Here is a 27213-nt window from a genome sequence, read left to right on the forward strand (position 1 = left end):
GTGAACATATAGAATGACAAATAAGCGAACAAAATATATAGAAAGATCGATGGCATCAATTGGGGCAACAAATTTTAATGGGTTTAGGTCCAAAAGGCAGCATATACAAGTAAAAATCTAAATTAATAAAAAAAAAGAAAAAAGAGAGGTATGAGCCCACCATGGTCCTTAGGTGGCTCCGTAACTAACCGTGGTTGATCTTGGCCTTCAAAAGTGGGTCCAAGAGATCCGCTTCGTAAACCCAGACTTTAAGAACATAGTGGCAGTAGTAGAGTAATTAGAGCATCCACAGTGGAGGGTGTCTTTTCGAGGGTGTAAAACCACTTTTACACCTCCGGGGGTGTAACTAAGTTTTTTTGCTCCAATGAGAAACGATGTAAAACCATTTTTATATCCCATTTTCATCATTTTCCCTTTCTTTTCTCGGGTGGGTCCCGCCTGCAAAAGATGTAAAAATATATGCAAATTTGTATTTTATTTTACATCTCCATGGTGGTGATGTATGTTTACAACCTTTACATCTCCCCATTGGAGATTCGGTGACAATAGGTGTATATTTAACATATACCCCCTTATACACCCTCTCATTGTGGATGCTCTTAGGAGAACAAGTTGTATTTCTAATTAAAATAGAAAACTTACCAACAAACCTTAAATTATTTAACATAAACAATAATAATAATAATATATAGCTTAAACACATTGCTCCATTAATTTTGGCTTCTAATTATTGGCGAAGCAACATAAACATTTACTAAGGATCATATATCATAATTAATGATATTCCAAATGTAAAAGCAAAAAAAGCAAAAAAAAAAAAAAAAAAAAGACTTATTACATACTTAATATAATTAATTAAAAATGAACTAACTCGAGCTCGAGCCAAAGGCTAACTTTTTTTGGCCTCAGGTTCGAACCCAAATTACCCAAACAACTAACTCTTTCTCATCATCAATCAGCAATTGCCCAAGTCATATCATTCTGGAAGATCCAGTGGCACACCTCGATCCGACCTGGACCCGAACCCAGAGCCATAAAAGATCCATGAGTCGGGCTCCAAGCAGATGTGTCCAGATGACAAATGGCAACACCGTGGTTGATCTTGGCCTTCGAAAGCGGATCCAAGAGATCCGCTTCATAAACCCGGACTTTAGGAACAGAGTGGCAGTAATAGAGTAGGTAGGGGAACAAGCTCTGGTGGCAAGACACAGACTGCGTGACCTTGCCGCCGTTGATTCCTTTGACTGATCCGATCATCACGTTGTGCTTCGCTCCGTTCACGTTCTCGGTGCTGCGAACGACGACGTTCCGGCCGAGGACTGTGGTGGCAAAGTCGATCATGTCCTCGGCGGACCCAACGCATCGTTTTGTCTCGCCGGCGCTGGGAGCTCGTTCGCACTCCTGCAAGGCGTCCAGAATGATCTTCTCCATCGTGGAGTTATCATCCGCGTGGAAGATTTGCTTCAGCTCCGCGATTTTGGAAGTGGCAAATGGTAATTTGGAGGAAATGGCCCGGGGCAAAAACGACCTTTTGGGCATTTTATCTTGAATGTCAGGCATGGGAATCACAACCCCCTTCTTGAGCATAGACTCCCGGAAGAACTTGCCCGGCTCAACCCACCTTTTTACGAGACTACCACTGGCCGCCATTGTTGTACCCTTGCCAGAGCTGGCCTTGGTGTAGCTTTTGAAAGATATGCTCTCCTTCTTTGCATAATCTGAGAAAGAATTGTTCACACCGTAGATCTTGAACCCAATGGACTGTCCCTGGGCTCCCTTACCGTACCCGGTGAACTTATCGAACCCGACATTGAACGACTTGCCGTAATTTGCAAAATTGATCTTCTCACCGTTGGAGTTCTTGGCGTATGACTGAAACGAATCTTCGCCCACATTGGCCTTGTCTCTGTAGCTGGTGAAAGTCTCTACCGCAGCATTGCCGCCATCTCCGTAGCTCTTGAACCTGTTCACCGGATTGTTCATGTCTTTTCCGTAATTGTTGAACTTGTCGTTGGCGCCGTTTCCGGTCTCGCCGTAACCCGTGAACCCGGACCCGACGACATTGGAGCTGGTGCCGTAGCCCGTGAACTCGTTCGGGGCCCCATTGCCATTTTTGGAGTAGCTAGTGAACGATTGGTCGCCAGCGTTGCCGTTCTCAGTGTAGCTCGTGAACGACTGGGCCCGCCCATTGGAATCGTCCGAGTACGAGTTGAATCGGAGGTTGGGAACGTTCACCGAATCGGCGTACTTCTTGAACTCGCCGGTTCCGCTGGTTGCTCCGCCGGCGTAGCTGTTGAAGCTCTGGTCCACGACGTTGCCGCCGGAGGCGTAGTTGGTGAACTGATCCTTGTGGTTGACCGAGTCGCGGCTGTAGCGCCTGAACGAGTCGACTGGGAGATTCTCGTCTATCGAGTAGTTCTTGAACGAGTCGACTCCGGCGAGTCGATCCGTACCATAATTGGTGAAGTTTTTGGCCGCGTAGGTCGTGAAAGTAGAGTCCTTGTCGTGCTTTTCGAGGCTCTGACCCAAATCGGAGAAGCAGAGGAGGTTCGCCGAAGCACAGAACTCCGGTAGCTTGCTCGAGAGACCGTTCTGGGAGGCGAGCTTCGCAAACGCCGCCGAGTCCACCGCGGTCAATGGGGAGGCCTTTGACAGCAAAAACGACGGCTTCTCCGCATCGTTTCGGACCTCTTTGTTCCAGTAACGAGCCAAGTAGGCCTTGGGCGAAAATGGGTTCTCCACTGCGCCGAGGTTTCTACCGGCGGCGGTGAGAGCAACCTGCATTGGGCATAACAATGACAAATGGGTAAAAACAACTGATGGAACCCAGAACCATTGAGTGCGCAGAAATTAAAAATACAAATTATTCAGAGAATGTGTGTGATAAAGAAATGCATTATATTATCTGGGTTGAGAAGTTTAGATGGCTTACATTGAGAGATGAGAACAAGATAAAGAACAGAGAGAGATGAGTCACAAGGCTGAGTTGTGTGTGCTGCTGCATTTTTCTTTTTTTCTTTTTAATTTAATTATTTTGCGGGGAGGGGAGGGGGGATCTAAGTGTGTGTGTGTGAGAGATAGAGAGAGAGAGAGAGGAGGGTTGAGAATGTTGGTGGATTTGTTGGGTTTTAAGCAGTTATTTATATTGGCGTGGAAGAGGGACTGAGTGAGTGAGTGAGTGTGAGGGACTCAATGGGTATGGGCTTTTTGATGCCTCTCTCTTGCCTTGTGCTGGAAGTTCGATTACTCGGCCTACCTGCAAATCATACGAATGTGGCTCCATAAATTTTGCATGATGAATGATTTAGAGAAGAGAACGTATTGTTTACGGGTTTGACAAAACGATATTCTAAAGTATAAAGAGGGGGATGAGGGCAAATGGACGGATGCATTACTCTAATGTGTTGTTTACAACTCTCAGATCTTTTTCTAAAACTGACGATAGAAACACTATTAACAAAACACTATAAAAATTGGACTAATTAAATTCTATCAAACTCTCATCCGTGTTCGTTGAACCTCATCTTCGCATATATTTCTCTATATGCTTTATGATTAAAGTTGACCTTATTAGTACCCGAAATCAAATAGTTGGCACCTAATATCATAGCAATTCTAGCATTAATTTAGTTCTTGATTTTATTGGAAGAATTCACACACACACGCACACCAAAAAAAAAAGGTTACTGTCCATTTGAGATGTACACTGCTAAATCCAGAAATGCAATGCCTGGAAATCTTGCTGTAGTGCAAAGGAAGCATGCAACTTATTTAATGGCAAATCTTACAACATCACTCCAAGTTGAAGTCCTCCATGAAATTTATGGAAGAAAATATCGCAATTCACAAGGACATATTTAATTTAATTTGAAGAGGAAATCTAGGTAGCTGTAATGAATAATATCCAATTTAATTTGATTTAAATCACAGGGGCAGTCAATAAACATTCTAGAATTTTGTCATTGCATAACATGTACAACGCGTCAACAATATTAACATTTATTCAAAAGAATCACGAAAAGTTTTTTTGTCTAAAACTGAAAAATACAAGGCTACGAGGATAGGTGGGTAATAAAACCAAAAAAATAAAAACAATCCAAGAAAAAATAATAATTTAATCTGATATTAATCTCAAATAAAAAAACGCCATGTCATCGGTCCATGGAGATGGAGTCCAAGGCAGCAAACTGAGCTCTGACTCTTTAGTAGAAAGAGGGAAGGAAGAGCATAAAGAGTGAGTGCACTGAAAGCAGCGGCAGCCCGTAAAGCCCTGGTCAGCACACGTGGCTCTCTGGGATTGGTGGGGGGTCGCTGTTAAAATGGATTTTTGACGCGTTTAGCCGCTATTGTTTTTGTTCTCTAATCTGGAATCTTTTCGTGATCCATGCATTATTAGGATGATCTAGCACGAGCTGCATTATATCATGGACAGTGACAAAGCTCGTGAAAATGGCAAATCTTTGTAGTTCCGGCAAGAGTACGAGGGCAGTTTTGGGAACTAAATATATATATATACACACACAGTATGAGAGTTAATTATCTAGCTTCTTCGGATCCAAAACCACAGAATATGGGTGGGTCAATTAGTACTTGAAACTTTATATGTTTGGATCAATCAACTTAAATTGGGTGATGATTGGCACTAAGTATGTTTGGCCTCATCTATAACGATGTTTAACCTACCCAGAGTCATATCAAATCTTAATCCCATTAGGTTTTTTGTGATCAGTGATTAATATATTTTATGATCAATTTGTAACCCTGATTTGTTATTAATATATCTTTTCAATAACTAATATACATGATTATCAAATTATATGAGTGTTCCAACTTGATATATAGTTAATTAGCATGCACCCCAAATTCTATGTTTGAATTCTCACTTTTTCAATCTCGTTTTGGATAAAAAAAATCATTCAACAGACATACTATTGGCCAAGTTGGATAGAGTCAATGAGCTCCCCACTCTGCATCCGAGTTCGAATTTTCTTCTGTGTAGTTTAAACTATATTAAAATAGAATATCACTTGTATAAAAAATAATTTCATTTTTGACGTGGTTCTAATTCATATTTATTGAAATGATTAATATTTCATATGACCAACAAACAAAAATGAAGAACTTACAGGATAGGGTTAATGAGATATGTTTGTTGTATGAAGTAATGAGGACTTTTCTCTGATCGATCTGGACCTTGCGGACTAGTTTTTTTTTTTTGGGGGGTAGGAATGGAAGTGGATGAGAAAGCATGCCATGGCCCCATTTATGTTAATTATTATAGGTCGAACAGGCATGATTGTACTGCTCGGGTAGAATTATATGATTATGTCTTAAATTCTGAATGCAAAATCAGGCATGCGCTTTCCTTTTCACGTATGTCTCAATTTGGTTCATCACTATATGATTATAATTACACTTTTAAACTGTCACATAATGTTACTAATTCACATATTATATTATAGATAGGCGACAATGTTAATGTGTCATGAGCTTAAAATTTAGTGATAATGAATAAATTTACGTGTTATAACATGAATGAAGCGATAACACCATGTTGACAAAGTGACCGCATGTGCATAGGTATATATCGTTTGCATGATTGACATTTGCAGAACGATTTTCACTGCATGAAGATGATATGTTTGGCTTTTAGGATGGTTAGTCGACATGCAAACTTGAAATTTCACATCTAATTAAGATTGGATAAATCTTTATCAATGTGACCAAAATTAGAACATACTACCAAAACTAGTCGGACACGTCCGCGGCCACCTCATTCTTGATATGAAATTCGTTCATATCCGTATTTTGCGGTTGAATGAAATATGTTCAATTCAGATTGGCAGAGAGGAGGGAGATAATAGTACGCGACTGTTACTTTATTAGAAAATTTTACTCTTTTTCTTTTGTTGGTTAAAGAGATTTTTACTTTTTATTTTTTTTATCTGACTTTAATTTGTCAGCCACGCTTTAACTCTTTCTTCGGTAAATTTCATCATGACTGCGACCAGCCCGTATAAATAATGGTATTGTCGTTTCGACACCCTTAAATGGCAATTTCAAGTTGGCACCGCTTCCATTACCCATTTTCTACCTAATTTTTTAAATTTTATGACCTACCTTTGTCATACAAGTTTAAAGGAGGGGAGACAAACACTACACTACAACTACTGTTTGTGCAAATTTCTCATCTTAGGGCCCGCTTGAGAGTGCTCCTAAAAGGACTCAGAACGTTTTTTGACAACTAAAAACTCTTTTGACAACATTTGACAAAAAAGTTTAGAAGCGCTTTGATTTCTAATGAAAATTTCAACGTCTTTATAATAAAAGCGTTTTTGCTATAAGTCCTTATGAATATAAGTGCTTCCTAAAAAAGCAATCCCAAACGAGTTATTTTCCAACGAATCGTAGCCATGCATTAATGAATGATTGATCATAGTCCATATTTAATTTTTCTTTTTTGATGCACCCAAATTTTCAACCTATTTTGGGCATACAAAAACAGAAATGAAAACCATTTTAATACTTAATTTTCAGGCCCATCAATGCTTTTTCCTGTTTTGTGTTTTGCAGCATATGGTTTGGCAGTCAATTGTTTGGGAATGCATGGGTTTTGAAATCTGATTTCAGACCCTTTGTTAGAATAGATTAGGACCAATTTTAATCCATTTGGATTTCTGGTGTGACTTGTACTCTCTTTCTTCATATATACATTTCTGCATAATTTAATATGACTTTTGTTTGCATACGTACCAGACGCTACATATATTCCCCATTTCGTTTCCAATTATTTATGGTCCTGTTTTTTGTTGCTTTTCTTAAAGTAGACACCATTTCCTCTGCAGATTAATTACTTCATGATTTTATATATTATATATAAGTTCAAAGCTTGAAACCAACTAATATGATAAAATATTATTAACAGATAATATATATTATCTGTTAATTAGAGACACACATCTCTCTCTCTCTCTCTCTCTCTCTCTCTCTCTCTCTCTCTCTCTCATGCCTGGCTCCCTCTTATCTCGTTATTCTGAATATAGCTAGTTTGAAAGTGAGAGAAAGGAGGAGCCTTTAATATTCTTGCATTCACATTGCCAAATAATAGTCATATTATGAATATGACTTTCGTTTTTTTTCTTTTGGAAAATGCAAGCTGAATGCTTTTGCTTTGAATCACTGCTGGCCGCATTATTTTTCTGTGTCAGTTCTGTAAACCATATGTGGGAAAACAAGAGAAGTACAGTATTTCTGTAGCTGTGTTTTGATAAGTCCAAAGCCAGAGTGGCCGCAGAACCTAGAGGTCAGAAAAATACATAAAAGTCGGAGCAGAAACATGTTCTGCTCAAATCCCAGAGCAGAAAATTATTATACATTTTTTAAAGCAAAATAATTACTTCTTCTTAATCTCCTACATATATACACAATGTCCTTTTTAAATTGAAGTGGTTGACCTCTGTTTCTGTTCAAGTGATGATAACTAATTATATAAAAATTACCATGCAGGTTTTGGTCTGACCAATCTGCTCAAGTTGCTGTTGCTGCATACTATAAAAACTAAGAAGGAAGAAGATATACATCTCTGTCACTTTAGAAGAAGATGCTTAATGTTTATTTTGCCATGTTTTCTTGTTTTGGATCTCAAATAAATTCAAAGTCTTAAACCTGATGTGATCATCATGTGCTCCCACATGGACAGTCATTTTCAGCAGAGAAAAAAACCAACTCATTGTAATGGGTTTTTTAAGTCAAATTGGTAGTCATTTTTAGTAAGATTGTACCAACTACTTCAATACCTTTTCCCCACATATATAATCATCATATTGTTTTTTTAAGCAGAGTATCTCAGTAAGCAGCTGTTCTGCTTTTCTATAAAAAAAAAACAAAAAACTAAAGCGTACATATTCAAAAAGACAATCACTTTCTTTTTCTTTCGTCTTTTTTTTCTTCTTTGACTGTCAACGAAAAGCATCCTCACAAATGCCAATCTTAAGCAAGGGTTTTGCATCCAATCCACTAACAGACTGAGCATCCAAGCAAAAATGTCAGAAAAGTCCACTCAGAAATATCCTCAAGCAATATATGCATGTGCTCAAATCATGCAAATCTCAGAATTTTATATGTAGGCATGTGGCATGGATCATGAATTTCCATAACTTGCATCAATTTGGAGTGAGCATGAAAAAAACACAAAGGCTTGTTTATGGAGTTTGCATGCATGGAGGATGGAGCCTTTATCTCTCTTGTTGATCTGATTCCGCAAATGCAGTGATATCAGAAGCAGAGCCAAATTTTTCTGCTCATAAAGAAAACAAAATTGACAACTCTTTGTATGGAGTGCTTACAAGCATAAGGAGAGAGAGAGGGTAGGCGAAATTTCACATCACAGTGTCCCAAAACTAAATCTGCATCATTAATATATATATATATATATATATATATGATACAATAATGATGCAAAATATAGGCAGATATATAATATAGCTTTTCCTTTGTGCGTGAACAAGCGAGCGTTATGAACCTTGTTTCTAACGTGAATATGCAAATGGGGTAAGAAAGAAGTTTTAAACAATTAAAATGAGACTTGTTTTTGCATGAACTTCGGGTTATGCTAAAGACCAGAACAACTTCTTCTGAGAGTGACTTTGTTTCTTTTTCACGTCTTCAACAACAATGATGATTTTAAGAAAGACCCATAAACGACAAAAGAAATCTCTGTGGGCTCAAAATGCCAAGTGGAGTGATCTTGATTCCGTTGAGAAATTGAAAGCCCACTTATATCCATGATTTTGATATGAAGAATTTATATAAACATGGGCGCACTAGCCACCACCACATAACCAGTAGGAAGTGAATTTTATGCGTACTCGATCCAAAAGCACTCACAATGGGAATGCAAAATCCGAAAAAAGAAAAGAAAAGGGATGTTCAAATCATTCTTCCATATTAAACATGCACTAGTTAGCACAACTCAAATTCTCAAGAAATATGGTTTATTATCAGAGAAATAACAATCTTTTCGTATGATATTTAACATGTTATATTGTCAGATTATAAGAAGAAAATGCACTCGTACACATAACAAGACGATTTAATCAGAATCAATAGTGAGGATAGCGAAAAAATTAGACAACTAATGGACAGATCTTCTACACATCATCAGTATCAAACAGTTCTTGGATTGAAATTCAGTCCCATCTTTAGAACTCAACATATTTGCATGTGACGTCAGTCAATCGTAATGCCATACACTCTCTAATTTATATTTATATTTGTTTTCTTTTTCTGTTTTCCCTTTGGTGCTTTTGATTTTCATTTTAAAGGCCATGTGAGTGGTCCTTTCACTAGTTTGAAGGGCACTAGAAAACGAATGGCCTATGGAGCCAAAGTTCCACTGAACCAAAAGACAAAGATGGGTGTAGGTTAACATGTGAGTAGGACATATATCCTCCCAAGTTGGGCAACACATTTCCACTTATTTGTAATCCAAATCCTGTATGTGTATAACTAAACCACTGGCTCTACAGGGGCAGGTAAACCTGCGCAATCAGAATATGGATAAGCTATCTCTGGTTTCTTCCATTTGGAACTATTGCTTCATTTTGTCGTCCAATGGATGCATTAAGAACCGTTAAGCTCTTATTCTGAGAACCTTAAACAAACTTATGTTAATCTAATTACAAGTTTAATGCGTGATCCACCTGCTTCCGATTGCGTAATCTTCAAGATAATATTTGTTTAGCTTAATACTAAACATGTGCTGTTGGCCTCACCTGCCTCCCTCCCCAAACACTGTTCTAAAAGAGCAAGTGATTTTAAGTGCAGTTAATCTTCTGCATGGTTCTTCCTGCAAATAGGTGGGGAAGAATTGTGGTTAGCTACCAGCACTTTTATGGACAAGGAACATGTTTTAAGCTACGTTTTCTCTCATTGTTGCAAAAAATATGAATTTGCTTAACACCACTTCCTTGATCTCTGTTTAACTTGTCCACAAATACAGATGTCTTAAAGAACTTTCTCAAAAATACCAAAGCATTTCCAGATGCACATATTTAGACTTATCAGTTGACATCAAAGGAAAATTAAAATGGAAGAAATAACGTAGGAAACTCATACTGAGTTAGAAAAAGTATTAGACATATTTCATAACATAAATCCCATATGTACTTTCCAAAAACAAGTAGATAGTAAACAGAGAAAGCCAGTTCCCTCATCTTCATAAACTTACAGCCATCACCATCTATTTGGCCGTCCAACCAAAGCTCCATCAAGATTGGCTGCAAAGTTAAGAGAAGACTTAGGTAGTACTGGCTTCAAGATTTCTTCTTCCTAAATGTGGAACTTTCAAGAACATTTTGGAGATTAGATGCCCCATATAACAACAGAACTTCTTCGATTTTGTTTTTATTTTTTTGGGTTCAGACAGGTACGCAACTGAACTCTGTCCAGAAAAGTCACTCTTCAACATTGACAAGTTCATATTCAATGAGTGAGAGGTTGTTATCTTCTTTCACTGTAAAACTAGCAGGTTCAGCAACTTCAACACGGCCCCACCTGTCCACAGCAAGTCTCATCGATCCTTTGAACATGTCAATTTTGGCATTACGCAGGGTTAGGGTAGAGCCCTCTTTCACCAAATCCACTACACAACCATCATATCAAAACAATTAGTAAAAGGAAACTTACATAACATACAATGCAGTGGTCTTCCAAACAATGATGCAAACTGGTAAAAATAAAATGAAGTGTCTAAATATACAACCAAAATTAAGATACAGATTTTCGGCCAAAGGCTGAACAAGAATTTTCAAAAAAAGGCCCAAATTGTTGGTGTGGATCCCCCTTTTGCAAAAATACTGGTTAATACGGGTGCTAAAATCTGAAAAACTGAAATTATCAGTTGGTTGGCAGACTGAGAACCTTGAAAAAAAGTGGCACAAACTGATCCAGTCTCATTTAATTAAATGTTATTTATCACCCATGACCACTCATAGAGACTTCACTCCATTAAGTTCACATATCTTTGGCTTATGGCATATCTGCAGTCCTTCCCTCCCTCTTATCTTAAGCATATAACTATCAGATGAGAGTCCATATTCCTGGGCTCTTGTTATGGCATTCAACAAATCTCTGATTTCAGGCTTCAGCTACTGGACATCTAAAGTTTCACTAGATATCATCTTGTTTGACTAATTAATGTACTCTAGCATTGCCTCACCCGTCAATTTCAGCTACTGGACATCTAAAGTTTTTTATGACATCATTAAAACATCAATTGCGAACGGAAATCAGACCCATGTAAGCAGTGGCTGGGAAATCTAAAACTAGGACCCATGCAACCAGGAACCGAGCTGAGACCTTAAAAACTAATGAATATCTAGACCCAAGGTTTAGAATCCCCACAAAAATTAAAATAACAGCATTGACCAGCTCCCACCAAGGCCCTAGCATTATCTAATCAGGAGTAAGTACCAGAAAAGGCTGTAAACCTTCCACATATACCACAAGGGGAAATTTGAGTAATCATGTTTTAGAAATATATCAGGCTCAACAGAACATAAGTAATTATGTTTTACCACAAAAAAGTCAAGGCTAAAACCATTAGATGAAAATCCAACTGTGAAATCATTCAGAAAAGAAGATTAATTTATCGAGATTTGATTATCAGTCACTGGATTTTGATCCAGCAACTGCTAAGCATAGATTGTGTTCACCAGTGAGAGTACGAAGTAAACTTGAAATACACACCTTGATCATTTCTAGCTGTAAAGATAATCAATCCAGTTTCATCGCCAACCAAGCATTCAGCAATTCGCATTTGGCGTACTTGAGGGGCATCAGCACGACCCTTCTGTAATACCATCTTAGTATTAACAACCTTTACCGTGAGAGTGTGCCCTGAGGTGCTTGGGCGGAGCTGGGCAACCTTGGTGAATACAGGTTTCCTCAATCCTGGTTTTGATTCGGCCATTTCAGCTAAACCTTGCGAAATTCACACCCACGAACGGTCAATCATTAAAACTACACATACTGAGTTCAACAGACATTGTTGTGCACATGCAATTATAGTATTTTCTCAATGTGGTCCATAAGAATTGTAACAGAGAGTCTTAATGCTTTGGTTTTTTCTTCTTCATAATTTCAGAGAACTCAAACATGACATTAACAAAACCTACTTCAATCGATTGGGAATTTCCTTAGCTGGGTTGAGCAGAGCTTTTCCTTTGCCAAAATATTAGAACAAAGATTCCAAATTTATGTTAATTATGGTGATAAAAAGACGAGCTTTTTCACCAAGATGTAACAGAATGTAAGTAACAATTTTACAAATTTATAAATAAACTCAATCCTAGACATGTATTTATAAAAAAACCCAAACACTATTTAAACATAGAAACACACCCAAAATCAACAATTATATATTTTTTGGGTGTGTTTATAAATGGGTTTTGAGTGTGTGTAATGATAGGTTTTGGGTGTGTTTATAAAGTGTTTTGGGTGTTAGCTTTTTTTTATAATTTCAGCCCCATTTTGGGTGTTTTAGTGAAACTCCCTAAAAATTTCAATCGTACATTGTAAACCGCTATATTGATCATAAATTTTCAACGTAACTTTCCGATTTACAAAGCAGATCAGAGAGAAAATCGATGTTAAACAACGGATCGGAACCCTAATTACTCCACAATATATAAAAAGTCGACACTGATAAAATTTATTATAAAAAAGAACAAATTTGCATCCAAATCTATCAAAAGACAAACAAGGATCTTGTAAATTATAGTGAGAAATCACCTTTGAGGAAGCGCAAAGACAATTACGATTGACAGAGGAAAGAGTGAAGATCTGACTAAAGAAGAAAACCGAGGTCGTCACAACTCTCAGTCGGCTCTACAATACAAACACAATGTGAAAAAGGGTTAAAGCTATCACTATTCACTAATAACTTACCGACCGTCGATCTCCAATCCTGTCAGGAGTAGTGCACCGTCCACGTGTCTACCCTTTTCCTAAAAATCGCCTTTTCGAGTCGCGTTTTCCGTACTTTCTTGTTCTTACGTGTGAGGATACTATTGGTTGAGAAACAGTTAAAAAAAACAAGCGCCATATGAAGGAGCAGAGAAAGAGATAAGCTGTTTAAGGTTCGGTTGGGTTGGGAACAATGCTAGCAGCCACTTCCACTCTCAGCTCCACTGCTTCTCAACTCACACCCTTAAGCTCTCTATCCCCAAACCCATTTTCTGTCAAATTGTCCTTCACTTTCCGAGAAAATAAGAACAGAATCGCAGTACCCACAAGCTTGAAATCCCAAAGATGCCAGCTTTCTGCTCTTCCTGCTCTGAGAGTGTCTGCTAGTTCCCAATCTGCCCCTACTTCCGTTGAGGCGTCAAAGGTCTCGGCTTTGCCGTCGGAGATGAAGGCGTGGGTATATGGGGAATATGGGGGTGTTGATGTTTTGAAATTTGATACGAAAGTTGCGGTGCCTGAGTTGCTGGAGGACCAGGTTTTGGTAAAGGTTGTGGCTGCGGCTCTTAACCCAGTTGATTTCAAGAGAAGGCAGGGCAAGTTCCAGAACACTGACTCTCCTCTTCCGGTAATTTCTCTTTCTTCTTTTGGATTTTCGTTCATTTGGGTTTGTCTTGGCTGCTGAGAAAATGTAGAGAAAGGAGCTTAGTTTGAGTTTGGATTTAAGTTTGGAAAACAAGTGAACATGTTGAAAAAGAATTACAGTAGAGATTGTGATGCGGAGTTGTGAATTTTCGTTGTTATGTCTTCGGATATCTGGAATTTGTGTTGGGATTAGAATCTGTGTTGAAATTATTGTAATTTTCTTGGATGAAATTGGCAAATTGAATGCTGGGAAAGAGTGACTAGAATTGTGGTTGTTCTTTTGGATTGGGTATAATAATAATTATGTTTTAATTTGAATTGAGAATAAATTCATTGCTAGCAAAATTCTAGTTTTAATGTAAAATTGAAGTGGATAAAGAGGAAAATATAGTAAACTTTTCCCTTTCCTATATGATATTGGTCGTGCCAGCTTCATTTGAATGGCACTATTATTAACTCAAGGGTTCTTTCACTTTGTCTCCCTGTAGACTGTTCCGGGATATGATGTTGCCGGTGTGGTGGTAAAAGTTGGCAGTAAAGTAAAGGACTTTAAAGAGGGGGATGAAGTGTACGGAGACATAAATGAGAAAGCTTTGGAGGGGCCTAAACAATCTGGCTCTCTTGCTGAGTACACTGCAGTTGAAGAGAGGTTATTGGCGTTGAAGCCTAAGAATCTGGATTTTGTTCAGGCTGCTGCGCTTCCTCTTGCAATCGAGACTGCTTACGAGGGTCTCGAAAGGACTGGGTTTTCTACTGGTAAATCTTTGCTTGTTTTGAATGGTGCTGGTGGAGTTGGAAGCCTGGTGATTCAGGTACCTTAATTTCTACAAATATATTCTCTTCCCATGACTGCATATGTGTTCATACTCTGTTTTTTTTTTTTTTTTTTTGGTTGAAACAGCTAGCAAAACATGTATTTGGAGCTTCAAGAGTGGCGGCCACTTCGAGCACCGGAAAATTGGAGTTGTTGAAGAGCTTGGGTGCTGATCTAGCCATTGACTACACGAAGGAGAATTTCGAAGAATTGCCAGAGAAATTTGATGTTGTATATGATGCAATTGGTAAGATTTTGTACAACTACAACTACAAGATGTTTTTCATTAGTATAAGGATAAAACTTAGCAATAGCAAGTCTTAGTAGTTAGAATGGACCTGCAAATGCAAAGCCTAAAAGTAATGTTTCGCTTGAACCACCAGGATATAAATCTAGAGCAAACAGATAGCTGGGTGAAATTATGTGGTTTTAAGTCAAGCTGAAAATCCTTGGTCTGCTGGATACTGCTGCATAATTAACAGCTTTTATGTCAAATGAACATGCTCCTTTTAACATTTTCGTTTTCCATTTGTAATGGCAGGTCAATGTGATAAAGCAGTGAAGGTGGTGAAGGAAGGGGGCAGTGTTGTGGCCCTAACAGGCGCAGTAACACCTCCAGGCTTCAGATTTGTAGTGACTTCTAATGGAGCTGTTTTGAAGAAACTAAATCCATATTTAGAGAGTGGGAAGGTGAAGGCAGTGATAGATCCCAAAGGGCCCTTCCCTTTCTCTAAGCTTGTTGAGGCCTTCTCTTACCTTGAAACCAATCGGGCCACCGGAAAGGTAGTTATACATCCAATTCAATGAAAAGGAAAAAAGAAAAAAGAAAAAAGTTGGGCCAACTTTTGCTGTGTATATGATGCTGCTCTCTTTGTAATATGAATGGTAGGCTACTTGAATGTATTGTGTTAACTCAATTGTGACATGTATAAATATTGGCAAATAAGTAGATGCTCTTTCTTTTTGGGTGATGTTAAACGAATCTTAAAATTAACTGAATACACCATACTATCAAACTATTTATTGAACTAGTAATTAACCCTAATACAAAATGACGAAAAAGAATATATTGAATTGTGAAACAAATGTAATTTTAATAAGTATACCCTACTTATCATATTCAACTCTAATCAAACGTAAGCGAAAATCCTACAAAGATAGCAAATTAGTAATAGCAATGGATGGTTAGTATAATGCGAAAAGGTTTTGGAGGCATCAAAAGGAAAATGTGGTCCCTAAACCCTTTGTGTTCGTATAATGTCCCCTATTTTTTACTCTCAAAAATAGAAAGCAACCAAACCAATCAAGATCGAACAATCAGGTAAACGAAAAAAGTTCGCTTCAACTAAATATTTATTTGTAATATATTGTATAATATAATTATGGTATACAAACATTGGAGATCAAAACTGCTGATCACCAAATACATGCTATGATTTTCAATTAACCAAATATTATTGAGAGGAATTGCAAAGGATGAACAGGGATCTGGGGATTCAACTACCCAATATTGGAAGATGAAGCAATCTTATCGCACTGCTTCACTATGATTTTCAGTCTCAGGACTCTTAATCATACATTATTGATACGAATGCAATGGGAGACATAAGTCCTTCTACCTAGTATCCTTGGATAAATGATTGAGGGATTCAACTTTCCGGGCATTGCAGAGTTCGTCAGTGTGGTCCTTCCTTTTCTAAAACAACTGCAGTCAGTTTTCGAATGGGTTTGGTATTGTGTGATAGAGTGTATTAAGATGTACCAGTGGTATTTTTGGTAGTTAAATAAGGTGTACTTAGTTAATTTTACATTTTGATTTATATATTAGGGTATACTTAGATCATAGGGTGTACTCAGTTAATTTTAAGGTGCACTTTTGATTTACATTTTACCAAACACTTAACACCCCAATGACCTGAGCCAATCCGTCTAACACCTATTGGTAATAACTAGTAAGTAGATGCTCTTTACCAATGCAGAAAATCTAACATGCGATAGTGTGGAAAACCTAACTTCAATCTAATCACAAGGCCTGGCCACTCCCAAGACACGTGACAGAGGGTAAAATAGTCTTTATGAAAAATGTTTGGGAGAAAATAGTGGTGGGTATGTTCAGCAATTTAACGGGTCTGAATAGATAAACCCAAGCCATTACACTTTTGGGCCCTAGACAGGTCTGCAACACAAGCACAGTTCAAACGGCCTAAGTTTTTTTTTTTTTGTAACTCGGGGCCAGGTTGATGGCCTGCTTATCCTGTTACTGGCCCAGAGAAGGGGCAAAGAAGTTGATGATGGGGTTAAATTTTGTGATATATTAAGGGGAGTTCGAGACAATTTTAGTCATGGATGGCAAGGTCTAAGATTTTTTAAGCTCTTGTGATAGGCTTTCATCTTACGACGTGAATGTCAGATAGAGCCTCGGATGCAAAACGGAATGCTCTCAACCACTTGAGCTGTACTCATTTGTTTTCTCTTTAACGTTAAAAATAGGTAGGATTTATAAGCCAAACGAGTAAAATGCTATGCGTTTTAGCATTGAAGGCATGTTGTACTAGGAGCATTCATTCAAGGGGATACAAAAATCAAACTAGATATTGACTCAGCATAACTGAAAGCCTCTGAAACAGTTATAAATTATTCCACACACAGCTACTTATTGTAGTATAAATATCCCTGAAAAGAAACCCTCAAAAACCAAAGCTGCTGTCCTCCCAATTTACCAGATTATAAATTTACTTTTCCTTTTTCAGAAGCCTCAGTCACTCACTGCATCGTGCATGTTTTACAGCTATTTAATCTGGAGGACTGCAGAGCATAAATATTGCACAGTGAATATGAATGGGGTAGGGTAGGGCTATATATGTGATTAATCTAGTGATATATATATTCCACCTACTTCTTATAGCAACATTTAATTCATGTGTACAACATTTAATTCCCTGACCATGACTTCACACACACTCTCCTCCTCCTATATGCATCTCTACTCTATCCAAGGAAAGAAGCGTGGCTGATTGTTACCAAACGAGTTGTGGTAAGCTAAATGTGTGCTGATTGAGCTATGACTCTGACATTTTTGGCCTCTCCGCTCTTTCCAAGTTGTGTTAATAAAGCTAAGCGTGGATTGTAGACTATTAAACACGTGAGTCTTGAAAGGAAAAAGATTGATTAATACCGATAATAATCTTATAATTCGTTTTTAATAAAGATTGTGACAATATTTGATAATATCGACAATGAAAAGAAGGCTATTACATGTCTGAAATATGAAAAAATAATGTCGGGTGAAATGTATAATTGCCTTAGAAAATTGACCGGCAGGTTAGTACAATTATCGAATTGTCATAAGAAGTGAAGAAGGAACTCAATAATTAAGTCTGAAGTCCATGGAAAACATGCCACAGTAAAAAGAGATAAGAAGAAGCTATCAATCAGAGTACATTATTGGCGGATCTTTTACCGTGACCAGAAAAAGAAGATGTGCTGCATGCATGGGAAATTATTATAGGTCGGAAGAGTCTTATCTGATCTGATGAGACCGTTGGGAGAAAGTAACAGGAGATGCACTCTGTGGGGAAATGACATGTAGTGGGGACTTTTGGTTGCTATTTACTACTCAATGGAACAAAAATCTCCTATTGAGGCACAGATTTTTCAATAACTCTATCTAGTACGATATCTATGACTATGGGTTGCATGCAAGCTGTCCTGCTTGCTTCTTTGTGTCAAGTGCCAACCCCTTTTTACTTAAGCTCCAAAGTTTTTACATGCATTCTTTGTAAGGGGGGTTAAAATTCGTTTGAAAGTGCTTCTGGATAAGTCAATAATAAAATTTACGGTCACATTACTTTACAGATATATATTTTTTTTTTACTGGTTTAGAAAATCCAAGCAAACACTAGATTTCAATATCATTAAAAGGTCAACAAGAACATGATGTGGTGTGTGGGTGAAGTTAGAAACTTGGAAGAAGAAGAAGAAGAAGAAGAAGAAGCACATTGGTGTTTGTACATAAAGCTTCTAACTGGGTCTTTATTGGTCCCTTGAACTGGATGTAACATAACATTCATGGGTCACTCACTGAGTAGCTGCAAATATGCTATATATATTAATTAATGAGTTAAATAATAAAAAAAATCCATGAAAATGAATGGTCTCTCCGGTTATTTTGCCGACAAATAAAATTAATTAAAGAATACAATCCAAGTCCAAGCACGGCAAAGAAAGACCTGCCCTTGAACTTTTCACAACCATATATACAGCTGAGCAACTGCATATAGTATATTGACAAATAAATATACACAAGGTTTTCCCCTCTTAGCTATAAGCAGCCGTCGTTCTCTCTCTTTGTGTGTAGGGGGGAGGCAAAAATGGAAGCAGAAAATGAGTACAAGAAAGGGCTGTGGACAAAGGAGGAGGATAGGGTTCTGCTGGACTACGTAACCGTACATGGAAGTGGCCGCTGGAATCGCATTCCCAAGCTCACCGGTAAGACCTTATCAACATTATGCACTTGTCTGGTTTGTTTCATCTTCATTATACGAATAATTTATGATATATATATCATATATGTATATATATGTAGGTTTAAAGAGGAATGGAAAGAGCTGCAGATTGAGATGGATCAACTATCTGAGCCCAAATGTGAAACGTGGAGATTTTTCTGAGGAAGAAGAGGACCTCATCATCAGACTCCATAATCTCCTTGGCAACAGGTTTTCTGAAATTTATACTTTTTCCTATTTTAGCTATATATATACTCTCTCTTTTTTCTTGTGGGGGTGGATTAATTTCTTTGAGATGCTCATTTGGATGTTTTGGAGTGTTGTTAATTAAGACTTAATTAAAGAATTGGGTAGATCCGTGATAGTAATGTGTGCAAGGCGACTTTGATCCCCATTTCTCACTATTTCTATTGGTACTTGGAAATGGAATCACATTATATTTATGTATATAAAAATAATCAACGTGTTTGTTAATGTATATGGATACTGCTGATAATTATATTGGATTATTAATCACTGATCAAAGCTTAATTAACTTTGTATGAACATGTACAGGTGGTCTCTGATTGCGGGGCGTGTACCAGGAAGAACTGACAACCAAGTCAAGAACTACTGGAACACTCGTTTGTGCAAGAAGCTTGGCTTCAAAAAGCAAACTCCAAAAGCTCTTGCTTCCTCCTCTGAAACTCCAAAAGCCCCGGACTCAAATTCTAAGCAGTCTTGCAGCTGCGGCACTAGCAGCACTGTCAAAGACATGGAAGCTCTGCAAAATTACCAAAACCCATTGTTGGATGATATTGTTGCAGCTGAGGATTCAAATTCAAATGAAGAAATACAATGGATGACCGAGCATTGCGCAGAGTCGCTTTCTTGTTCTAATGGTCATAATTTGATTAGCTGGGGCATGTTGGAATTTCTACAAGGGCACCCTCTTGAACTTTTGTACCAAAATTTTGAGTTGAGTTAATAAATTTTCGTTTATGGTCACTAATAATTGTTTATTAACTCATAAATTATATAATATATAATTCAATTTTAGAAAGATTTGTTAGCGGCTCACTACTAGTAACACCGATATTATTCTAAACTTAATCACATATATAGCTTAATAAATATAAAATTTTATCACAAAAAATCTTAATGATATTAATAGCAGAACTCCCCCTTAGAGATATTTAGTCATATAAACCCTACACAATTCTTAGCACTAAAACTATAAATAAACCTAGATAATTTAATTTCTATAAAAAAAACCCAAAAAATGACAGCTAACTCTATTGAATTTAATTTTGATTATTAAATTACTTTGATGCCCTATTGAGTGTTTTGGGCCTTTTTATGAGGTTTTTGAGTTGTGTTTGTTTTAAGAAATCAATAATAATTTTGTAATTTAAAAGAAGTTAAAAACCTTTTTGTTATATTGTAAATAAGTTTTGGGTGTGTTTATAAAATCCATTTCATGTATAGTTTTTTTTTATAATTTAAACTCCTATATTGAATGTAATAATGAATCTCGCTTCTTAATAACATAGAAAAACACTAGCTGCGCCTAGTCTTGGGAACTCGCTCGCTGTCCTCAAAATCTGGTACTACTACAAGAATAGAATATAGGATTTATAAGTTATTTGGTTTCGATTTTGGTTTTTGGAACAGTGAGCCACTGACCCAAACGTAAAGGTCCTGCTTGGACTGGATTTACCAGCTCCGTCCTTCTAGGTGGTCCACACAACACAACACACCCACATGTTATGTTTGCTTCCAACATTTAATGTGCCTTCCTTGACCGAGTTCAAAATTTTCATGTGCCGTGTAAGTTTTGAAAACGACAATGTCACCTTTGGACGACTTGTAGGTTGACCCGCATCTACTAGTTTTTTGGGCCTCTGGCCACCACAAGAATACGGACAACAAAACCCAACATTGAATTGTAAAGCTGGGTTTCAGCTTGTATTGGTTTTGGGCTGTCTTTCCCAAATTGATTTTGTGGCTTTGATTCTTTGGGATTAAACCCGTCTCACAACTCCTCATTATAGCATTTTCGCTGATTCTTTTCTGAAAGCGATTCTTAGAATCACAATTATTAGAAAGAAAATGCTTAAGAAAAAGGGAGTAAGATGAAAATTTAAAACAGAATAAAGCATTGCCTAAAAGGCATACCTAGAAGTACAATCACTGTATAGAAAATTTTAACACTGTTTGAAGCCTAGAAAGGAGAATTTTTACATACGGCGACAAAAAGAGAGAGGGAAATGGACCAAACTACATTATTTCATTATGACACAAAGCCATAAAGGCTATTATTTTGCAAAAACGTTCCAAAGGGAAATGCAGAACATAGGAAATTATACCAAGGCTTCTGGACAACGTTTGCTGCTCAGACAGACAAATGGGGTGTAATTTTGAACTCAAGATCCCAAAGCTGGAAGCTACCGTTGACGAAATCGTAGTATCCGCCGTTCAGGCTTAGTGTCTTGTTCACCACCCCTTCTCTCACAAATGGATATGTCAGTAGGTTTCCCAGTGACACATTCACAGCTTCCTGCATTAGGGTCACAAACAAGAAGATGGATAAAGCTAGCCGAATTCGGTAGCTCTGTTTCCAGTTTTGATTTTAATTTACTCAAATATAAAAAAATGAAAAAATACCTTCTCCAAGTTGGTGCACTGCTCTTTGAAAGTTAAACCACTGTATGCTGTTTTGATCTTGTTCTTAGCCGGCGAACAGATTTTCACCCAGTCCTCTATGAACTCACTGAAATTTCAAGGGATGTACAGATGGAAACACTGTTAATGCATAATTTACTGGATCAGAAAGTGCAGTAAAATTTGTGCCATATGTGCAGCAGCATCAGCATACGCATGATGATTAAGGAAGGAATTAAAACAACAGTAGTGAGATTTTGACTGCACGGACAGTACCACATTGATAGATTTCGGAACGGTGTTAAAAAGTATGCTCAAAGTTGGACCAAATCTCAAAGCAAAATTGAAAAACAAGAGAATCTGAGGCTGTCATGACTCATAACCACTTTGTCCTTCAACTTCTGCTTTATCCAACTTTATGGATGCCTCCGAAAAATTATGGTACCATTGCCAAAATAAAGTCCATATTCTCTTCCCATTGAGTTGGACATGACACAAATCAATATTATAATACACTAATTATAGCAACTAGCAATAACACCACATGGGAGGGACGAAGGAGAAAGAAACCAACCAATTGGGCCAACATTTTAAACTCTTTACTGCAAATAAGGTTCATTATTCTTCTTAATTCAAGCATATGTACAACTTCTGAACCAAATTAAGAAATATGCAAAGTGTTTCAAGGCTTTAAGCTACTTCTTCTTCTTCTTGTGTTCATAAATGAAATGAAGGCTGGCTTACCTAGCAGTGGTCCCATCATCTGGGATTGACATGAGCCCTTTGATCCCACCACAGCAGCTGTGTCCAATGACAATAATATTCTCCACCTGAAATTCATATTATCTTTTTCATTCATCATTCCTAATCTTAAAATAAATATGAAAAATTATTGGAATAAAAGGCATAATGCCAATGGGGTCTAGCTCAGGGTCTTGACTCACAAATCAAAGGTCTCAAGTTCGAACTCTCTTAACATCGTGATTCGTAATTGTGTGTGTGTGAGAAACCTTCATTTCTACTTAATTAACAATTAATATTCCTTCTTCTCCTTTCTGTATCTGCAACTTTTCACTTTTTCTGCCCCTTTTATTTCGGAGGGTGAGAGCCCCAAGGAAACATGATTATTTGTTGTAAGCAAAGGAACAAAACCAACGACTAGGCGACCATTATTGAATTTGAAGAAGAAAAAAACCAGAGGAAAAAAGTTGAATATAGTGGTTCCAGCCAGAGCAGTACAACTAAAAGTAGAGTTGAACATGGAAAAGAAAAAAGAGAGTGGCTCTTCCTATTATATTCACCTTCAGATGCAACACTGCATATTCAATGGCTGCCCCCACTCCCGCGTATTTTTTCTGCAGCAACAAATAGTCAACATACACATATACAATTACAGACAACCAAACTTATAATATATTTATTTATAATATAAAAAAATAAAAAAAGATGGACCCATTTTTTCATTTTATATAATCTTAAAGCAGATTCCATCATTTGGGTTGAGGAATCATGCGCAGTTTTCTTGGAGGGTTCGGAAATAAACATTACGCGCATTTGCTAACGTATGATTAACATGTAATGAATTATGAATGTTTTGATGTTTTTCCAACAACTAAAACAAATACAAGAAGAAACAATCATCCAATGCAAGTGGAGATTAATTTAATCGGGGTTGTTAGGCGAACCGGGTCAAATGGAGGGACCATGTTGGCGATGTTTCTGACCACAAAGGCCTCCCCCGGTTGGAAATTGAGGATGTGCGAGGGGCAAACTCGGGAGTCTGAGCATGCAAAAACCATGAACTGCAAAGACAACAATCACATTACAGGTTGATTAATCACCTTAACTAATCTAATATTATTTGTTCATCACTGACCTTGGGGCTTTGGCCTGTCGCAAGCTTGTCGTATAAATCAGCATCTTTCCTAGAACCGGAAGGGTAGTTTGGGTAAATCGTTTTGGATCGGGGAAAAAGAGGGGAATTAAGCGAACAGCATATTCGAACAAGAGAATAATTATAATTTCTTTTGGATAATTTTGGAACTTACTCAAATTTCTCCTTCTTGAAATGGAGGAAACCGGTTCTGATCTTGTCGACCGGGTCCAGCCCGCCCGACTCCAACTCTTCCGTTATCTGCTTGATCTTTGCTGCGGCGACGCCTTCGAGGTCGGCTTTCTCACTGCAGTTATCAAACCGAAGTTGTTAATAACAGCCAGGTCAAAAGGGGCCCACCACGGTCACAGACGGCTGATCCAATGCCATTACGGAAGGGCCCCCACGTGGCAGCAACGAGAACTGCCTGATAGGCTTAACGCGTCGTGATCGAAAAGGAAACGGCAAAATGACAGAGAAGGACAGCTATTTGTGGCTAATCACAGCAAAGGACGTAACGACAGACGGTGGTTTAGTTTTGTCAGGACGAGGAAAGAACGGAGAGAAGAATAACGAAATTGTAATTTGAAAGTCGTTAAAGTACCTCAGGAGCTTCGAAAGTCCGGCAATGGCATCCTCGTACGAGTCCTTAGCCATGTCTTCCTTCTGCAATTCCCAAAAATCAACCAATCCAAATTCAATACAAAAAAAGACGAATTTGTTTTATAAATCAATTTCACAATTCTGCAGAATCAAACATGTGAATTACAGACGAATTATTTTCAGAATTTGCATGCGCAAATTAGTAATTTACATATCTGATCAGGATCGGTTGAGATCAACGTACAGAAATAAGAGAAAGATCGAGAAAAAGAGTGTACGGACCTGTGAAGCTGGGATTTGGGAATTGGAGAGAATCGAATTTTGCAGGTGATGAGGATTTGAGGAGGGAGGGAGGAGGAAGAGGAGGGGACAGTGACCACCAGTTGAGCACAACTCACGTAAACTGTGCCTTTGGTATTTATAATATTTTGCCTTTGCCTTTTGTTATAGTTATATCCAAAACATTTGACTTATATGGAAACCTCCATTATTTTTTTGGATTAGATAACGTTACGTTACTTGCGACGTTAGGATTTTAAGAAATGAACATGAAACTAGAGAACGCCTAATCATGTGTTTTTGTTTTTGTACATGATAATTTCCTAATTGGTAAAACCTATGAAATATTAAAGAGGAATGTTATTTTATACATATTTATGTGTGGTTGGAATATATGTAGCACAAACTGAATAAGAAAAACGAGAAGGGAAATGCGAGGGGGAGCTCAAACTTGAATGTAAGGGGACGAACTCACTGTCGTGGCCAACTAGTCTAATACGCGTCTACTAACATTCCGCAATATTAATTCCGCGTCTCAGGTAGGTAATGATGCCGTGCGTTTGGGTGTAGAATAGGCAGGGCGGGTCAAGTGGTCTGGAGGATACGTAACTAATAGCGCGGTAAAAGGGTGACTTGAGAAAAACAGCTTGTTAAAAAGGTTAAACAACGGCACCCATGTAGGTAGCGGAAGGCGGGTGTATGGGCATGAGGAAGTCAACCAAAGGGTACAAGTGGGTAGGCGCCACGTGGTGGGTGATAGGATAGGGTGACTGAAAAAAGAAAGAAACAAGATCAGGGTGAGTGATTGAAGCACTTCTATTTTTAATAAAACGGTGGCGTCTACCTATGAACTGTACTTAGAAATGAAATTGTCAGCACGCGTAACGGAAATTAATTTTTTTATATTTTAGACTGTCTATTTTTAGATTAAATTCCATGAAGCATTATCTTCTTCTTCATCAACTTCCGAAAGAAAATATTTTCGACCTCTAAAAAGTGGTCTCATGATGCACTCTTCTTGAAAGCGAAAAGGCATTTTGCAAGTTGTTTTTGTATACGTCTAGTCAAAATTAAAATCAAATCGAGCGAGTTGTTCACAATGAAGTCTATGGGACAAATAGAAATTCCATTCGTTGCTTTCGAAACTTCAAAAAAGATAGGTAGAACCTCAATTGATTAATTAATTAATAAGTGAAGTTGAAATGAACCAATTAAAATAATAATAATAATGTTTGAAACAAACCAAAAGACAATTTATAAGGTTTCATTGAATGACCTCTCACATTTGAGTTTCGGACCTCTGTACTATTTATAGAAGCATCAGCTCTAATTAAAAAAAGGGAGTTTCACTAAAACACCCAAAATGGAGGTTGAAATTATAAAAAAACTCAACACCCAAAACACTTTATAAACACACCCAAAACCCATCATTACACACACTCAAAACCCATTTATAAACACACCCAAAAAGTTGACTTTAGGGTTGATTTTGAGTGTGTTTCTATGTTTAAATAGTGCTTGGATTTTTTTATGAATACATGTTTAGGATTGGGTTTATTTATAAATTTGTATTAAAAAAAACAAGTTTGATTGGATGGTATGGTAGTGGGTTCCTTGTCGACACCGGCATTGGATATAACTGGGCCAGAAGCAGAGGCACCCAAAATTAATATAGATTCAAGCCAATCCATCTTCTTCACCCTAAGTCGTGCTAGCAATTGCCAATCGTACTGCAAAAACTTTAATTGGTCCATATATTCAGTTATAGTTGACAACATTTCTATAGTTGCGCCATGTCTCCGGGATGAGAATTAAAATATACATAGTTTGCATTGTTCGTGCCATAATCAAGAAACAAACATTTTATAATTATCTGACTCTATTTCGTGTTATATTATGCGACCGAAGTATTTTATACACGGGTCCTAATATTTTTATACAAAAATAGAAAAATTAAGTGACGTTGAGTAACAAAAAGTTTTAGTTGGCTCATGAAAAAGTTGAAAGGCAACAACACCAGTTTAATTATGATTACTAAATTGTTCCAAGTCAACATGTAATTAGCTAGCTCTGCAACATGTTAATTGTTAGTTTCTTGACTTGAACTTTAATATTAATATGATCTTCTTCAAGCAATAAAATAATAAAGCTTTAAAGTTGGAGGAGATCTTACCGTGACCCTTGCTGTTGTACAACAGAACAAGCATCTTCGAAACGATCCAGCCATGCCCCGTTTCTCTGTCAACTGAGGTTGAGAAGAGCTGCTTTTTGGAAGTTAGACTCGCAGCACCCACCAAGGTTGAGCCATGTTGCCTGTTGGAGGCAAAATCAGACTCTCCTGTGCTCTCTCTCGCTCTCTGTGTATATATATACACACACACACACAGAGAGAAAGGTAGAAGGTTAGGTGGTAGCTCTACATTCCCATCCCAGCCCTGCCCCAGTGGATAAAGGAAGCAAAGCGTCGAGAGGTGAAGTAGGGACCTTCTATCTCTATGGAATGAGGATCTCATATTTGTTATGAGTCTCCAGTGAGCCCATCGTCATCATCATCTTCAGATAGCCAATCCTGGTACATTGTATGGCATGGCATGGAGCTGCACCCATTGATTTGAAAGTGATGTATTGCGTGTCGTCATCCCAATTACCAAAACCAACCACAAAATCACGACAATTTTCCGGAATAATGTTGCCGTTGTCCAACTCATCATACATACTCATGTAATACAAACGACAAGTCGTACACCAAAAAGCCTAAAATAAATTGTATATTTCACATATTTTTTACATATTTTCATAGGTCTTTTTCACGAATTATTTACAATAGTTTCAAACCAAATTGTAATTAACTTGAATTGGTTCAATTTAGCCGAGTAAAAACCTGCAAA

At 37.6% G+C, this 27213-nt stretch overlaps 5 protein-coding genes across 7 annotated transcripts; 2 read left to right on the plus strand and 3 right to left on the minus strand.

Annotated features, from left to right (window-relative positions):
- Positions 1 to 689: 689 nt before the first annotated feature.
- Positions 690 to 3047, minus strand: LOC103321759 (polygalacturonase 1 beta-like protein 2). Its single transcript, XM_008223588.2, has 2 exons — positions 2933 to 3047; positions 690 to 2778 (listed from the first exon to the last, which is right to left on the minus strand). The coding sequence occupies exons 1-2, from the start codon at positions 3002 to 3004 to the stop codon at positions 952 to 954; spliced, it is 1899 nt and encodes a 632-aa protein (XP_008221810.2). The 5' UTR covers positions 3005 to 3047; the 3' UTR covers positions 690 to 951.
- Positions 3048 to 10116: 7069 nt separating this feature from the next.
- On the minus strand, positions 10117 to 12950 carry LOC103321760 (Nucleic acid-binding, OB-fold-like protein). 2 transcript variants are annotated; one of them, XM_089046512.1, is made up of 3 exons: positions 12793 to 12950; positions 11749 to 11982; positions 10117 to 10642 (listed from the first exon to the last, which is right to left on the minus strand). In XM_089046512.1, the coding sequence occupies exons 2-3, from the start codon at positions 11969 to 11971 to the stop codon at positions 10455 to 10457; spliced, it is 411 nt and encodes a 136-aa protein (XP_088902638.1). In that variant the 5' UTR covers positions 11972 to 11982; positions 12793 to 12950; the 3' UTR covers positions 10117 to 10454. The 2 variants fall into 2 exon arrangements, with proteins under 2 accessions (XP_088902638.1, XP_088902639.1); XM_089046513.1 differs by having other exon boundaries at positions 11749 to 11976; positions 12793 to 12940.
- A 159-nt stretch (positions 12951 to 13109) lies between these two features.
- LOC103321761 (NADPH-dependent alkenal/one oxidoreductase, chloroplastic-like) lies at positions 13110 to 15400 on the plus strand. The gene is made up of 4 exons (XM_008223591.3): positions 13110 to 13591; positions 14097 to 14420; positions 14510 to 14669; positions 14964 to 15400. Exons 1-4 carry the CDS (start codon positions 13160 to 13162, stop codon positions 15227 to 15229), a joined length of 1182 nt encoding a protein of 393 aa, XP_008221813.2. The 5' UTR covers positions 13110 to 13159; the 3' UTR covers positions 15230 to 15400.
- Positions 15401 to 18395: 2995 nt separating this feature from the next.
- On the plus strand, positions 18396 to 19921 carry LOC103321763 (transcription factor WER-like). The gene is made up of 3 exons (XM_008223592.3): positions 18396 to 18910; positions 19008 to 19137; positions 19483 to 19921. The coding sequence occupies exons 1-3, from the start codon at positions 18793 to 18795 to the stop codon at positions 19892 to 19894; spliced, it is 660 nt and encodes a 219-aa protein (XP_008221814.2). The 5' UTR covers positions 18396 to 18792; the 3' UTR covers positions 19895 to 19921.
- A 1127-nt stretch (positions 19922 to 21048) lies between these two features.
- LOC103321764 (carbonic anhydrase 2-like) lies at positions 21049 to 26787 on the minus strand. 2 transcript variants are annotated; one of them, XM_016792231.2, is made up of 9 exons: positions 26499 to 26787; positions 24048 to 24109; positions 23619 to 23750; positions 23447 to 23495; positions 23256 to 23372; positions 22872 to 22925; positions 22315 to 22400; positions 21574 to 21679; positions 21049 to 21466 (listed from the first exon to the last, which is right to left on the minus strand). In XM_016792231.2, exons 1-9 carry the CDS (start codon positions 26550 to 26552, stop codon positions 21302 to 21304), a joined length of 825 nt encoding a protein of 274 aa, XP_016647717.2. In that variant the 5' UTR covers positions 26553 to 26787; the 3' UTR covers positions 21049 to 21301. The 2 variants fall into 2 exon arrangements, with proteins under 2 accessions (XP_016647717.2, XP_008221815.2); XM_008223593.3 differs by lacking the exon at positions 26499 to 26787 and adding an exon at positions 24329 to 24543.
- Between the last annotated feature and the right edge of the window lie 426 nt (positions 26788 to 27213).

Source organism: Prunus mume, linkage group LG2, assembly GCF_029339155.1.
Source record: "Prunus mume cultivar Tortuosa linkage group LG2, ASM2933915v1, whole genome shotgun sequence".
NCBI classification, from domain to species: Eukaryota; Viridiplantae; Streptophyta; class Magnoliopsida; order Rosales; family Rosaceae; genus Prunus; species Prunus mume.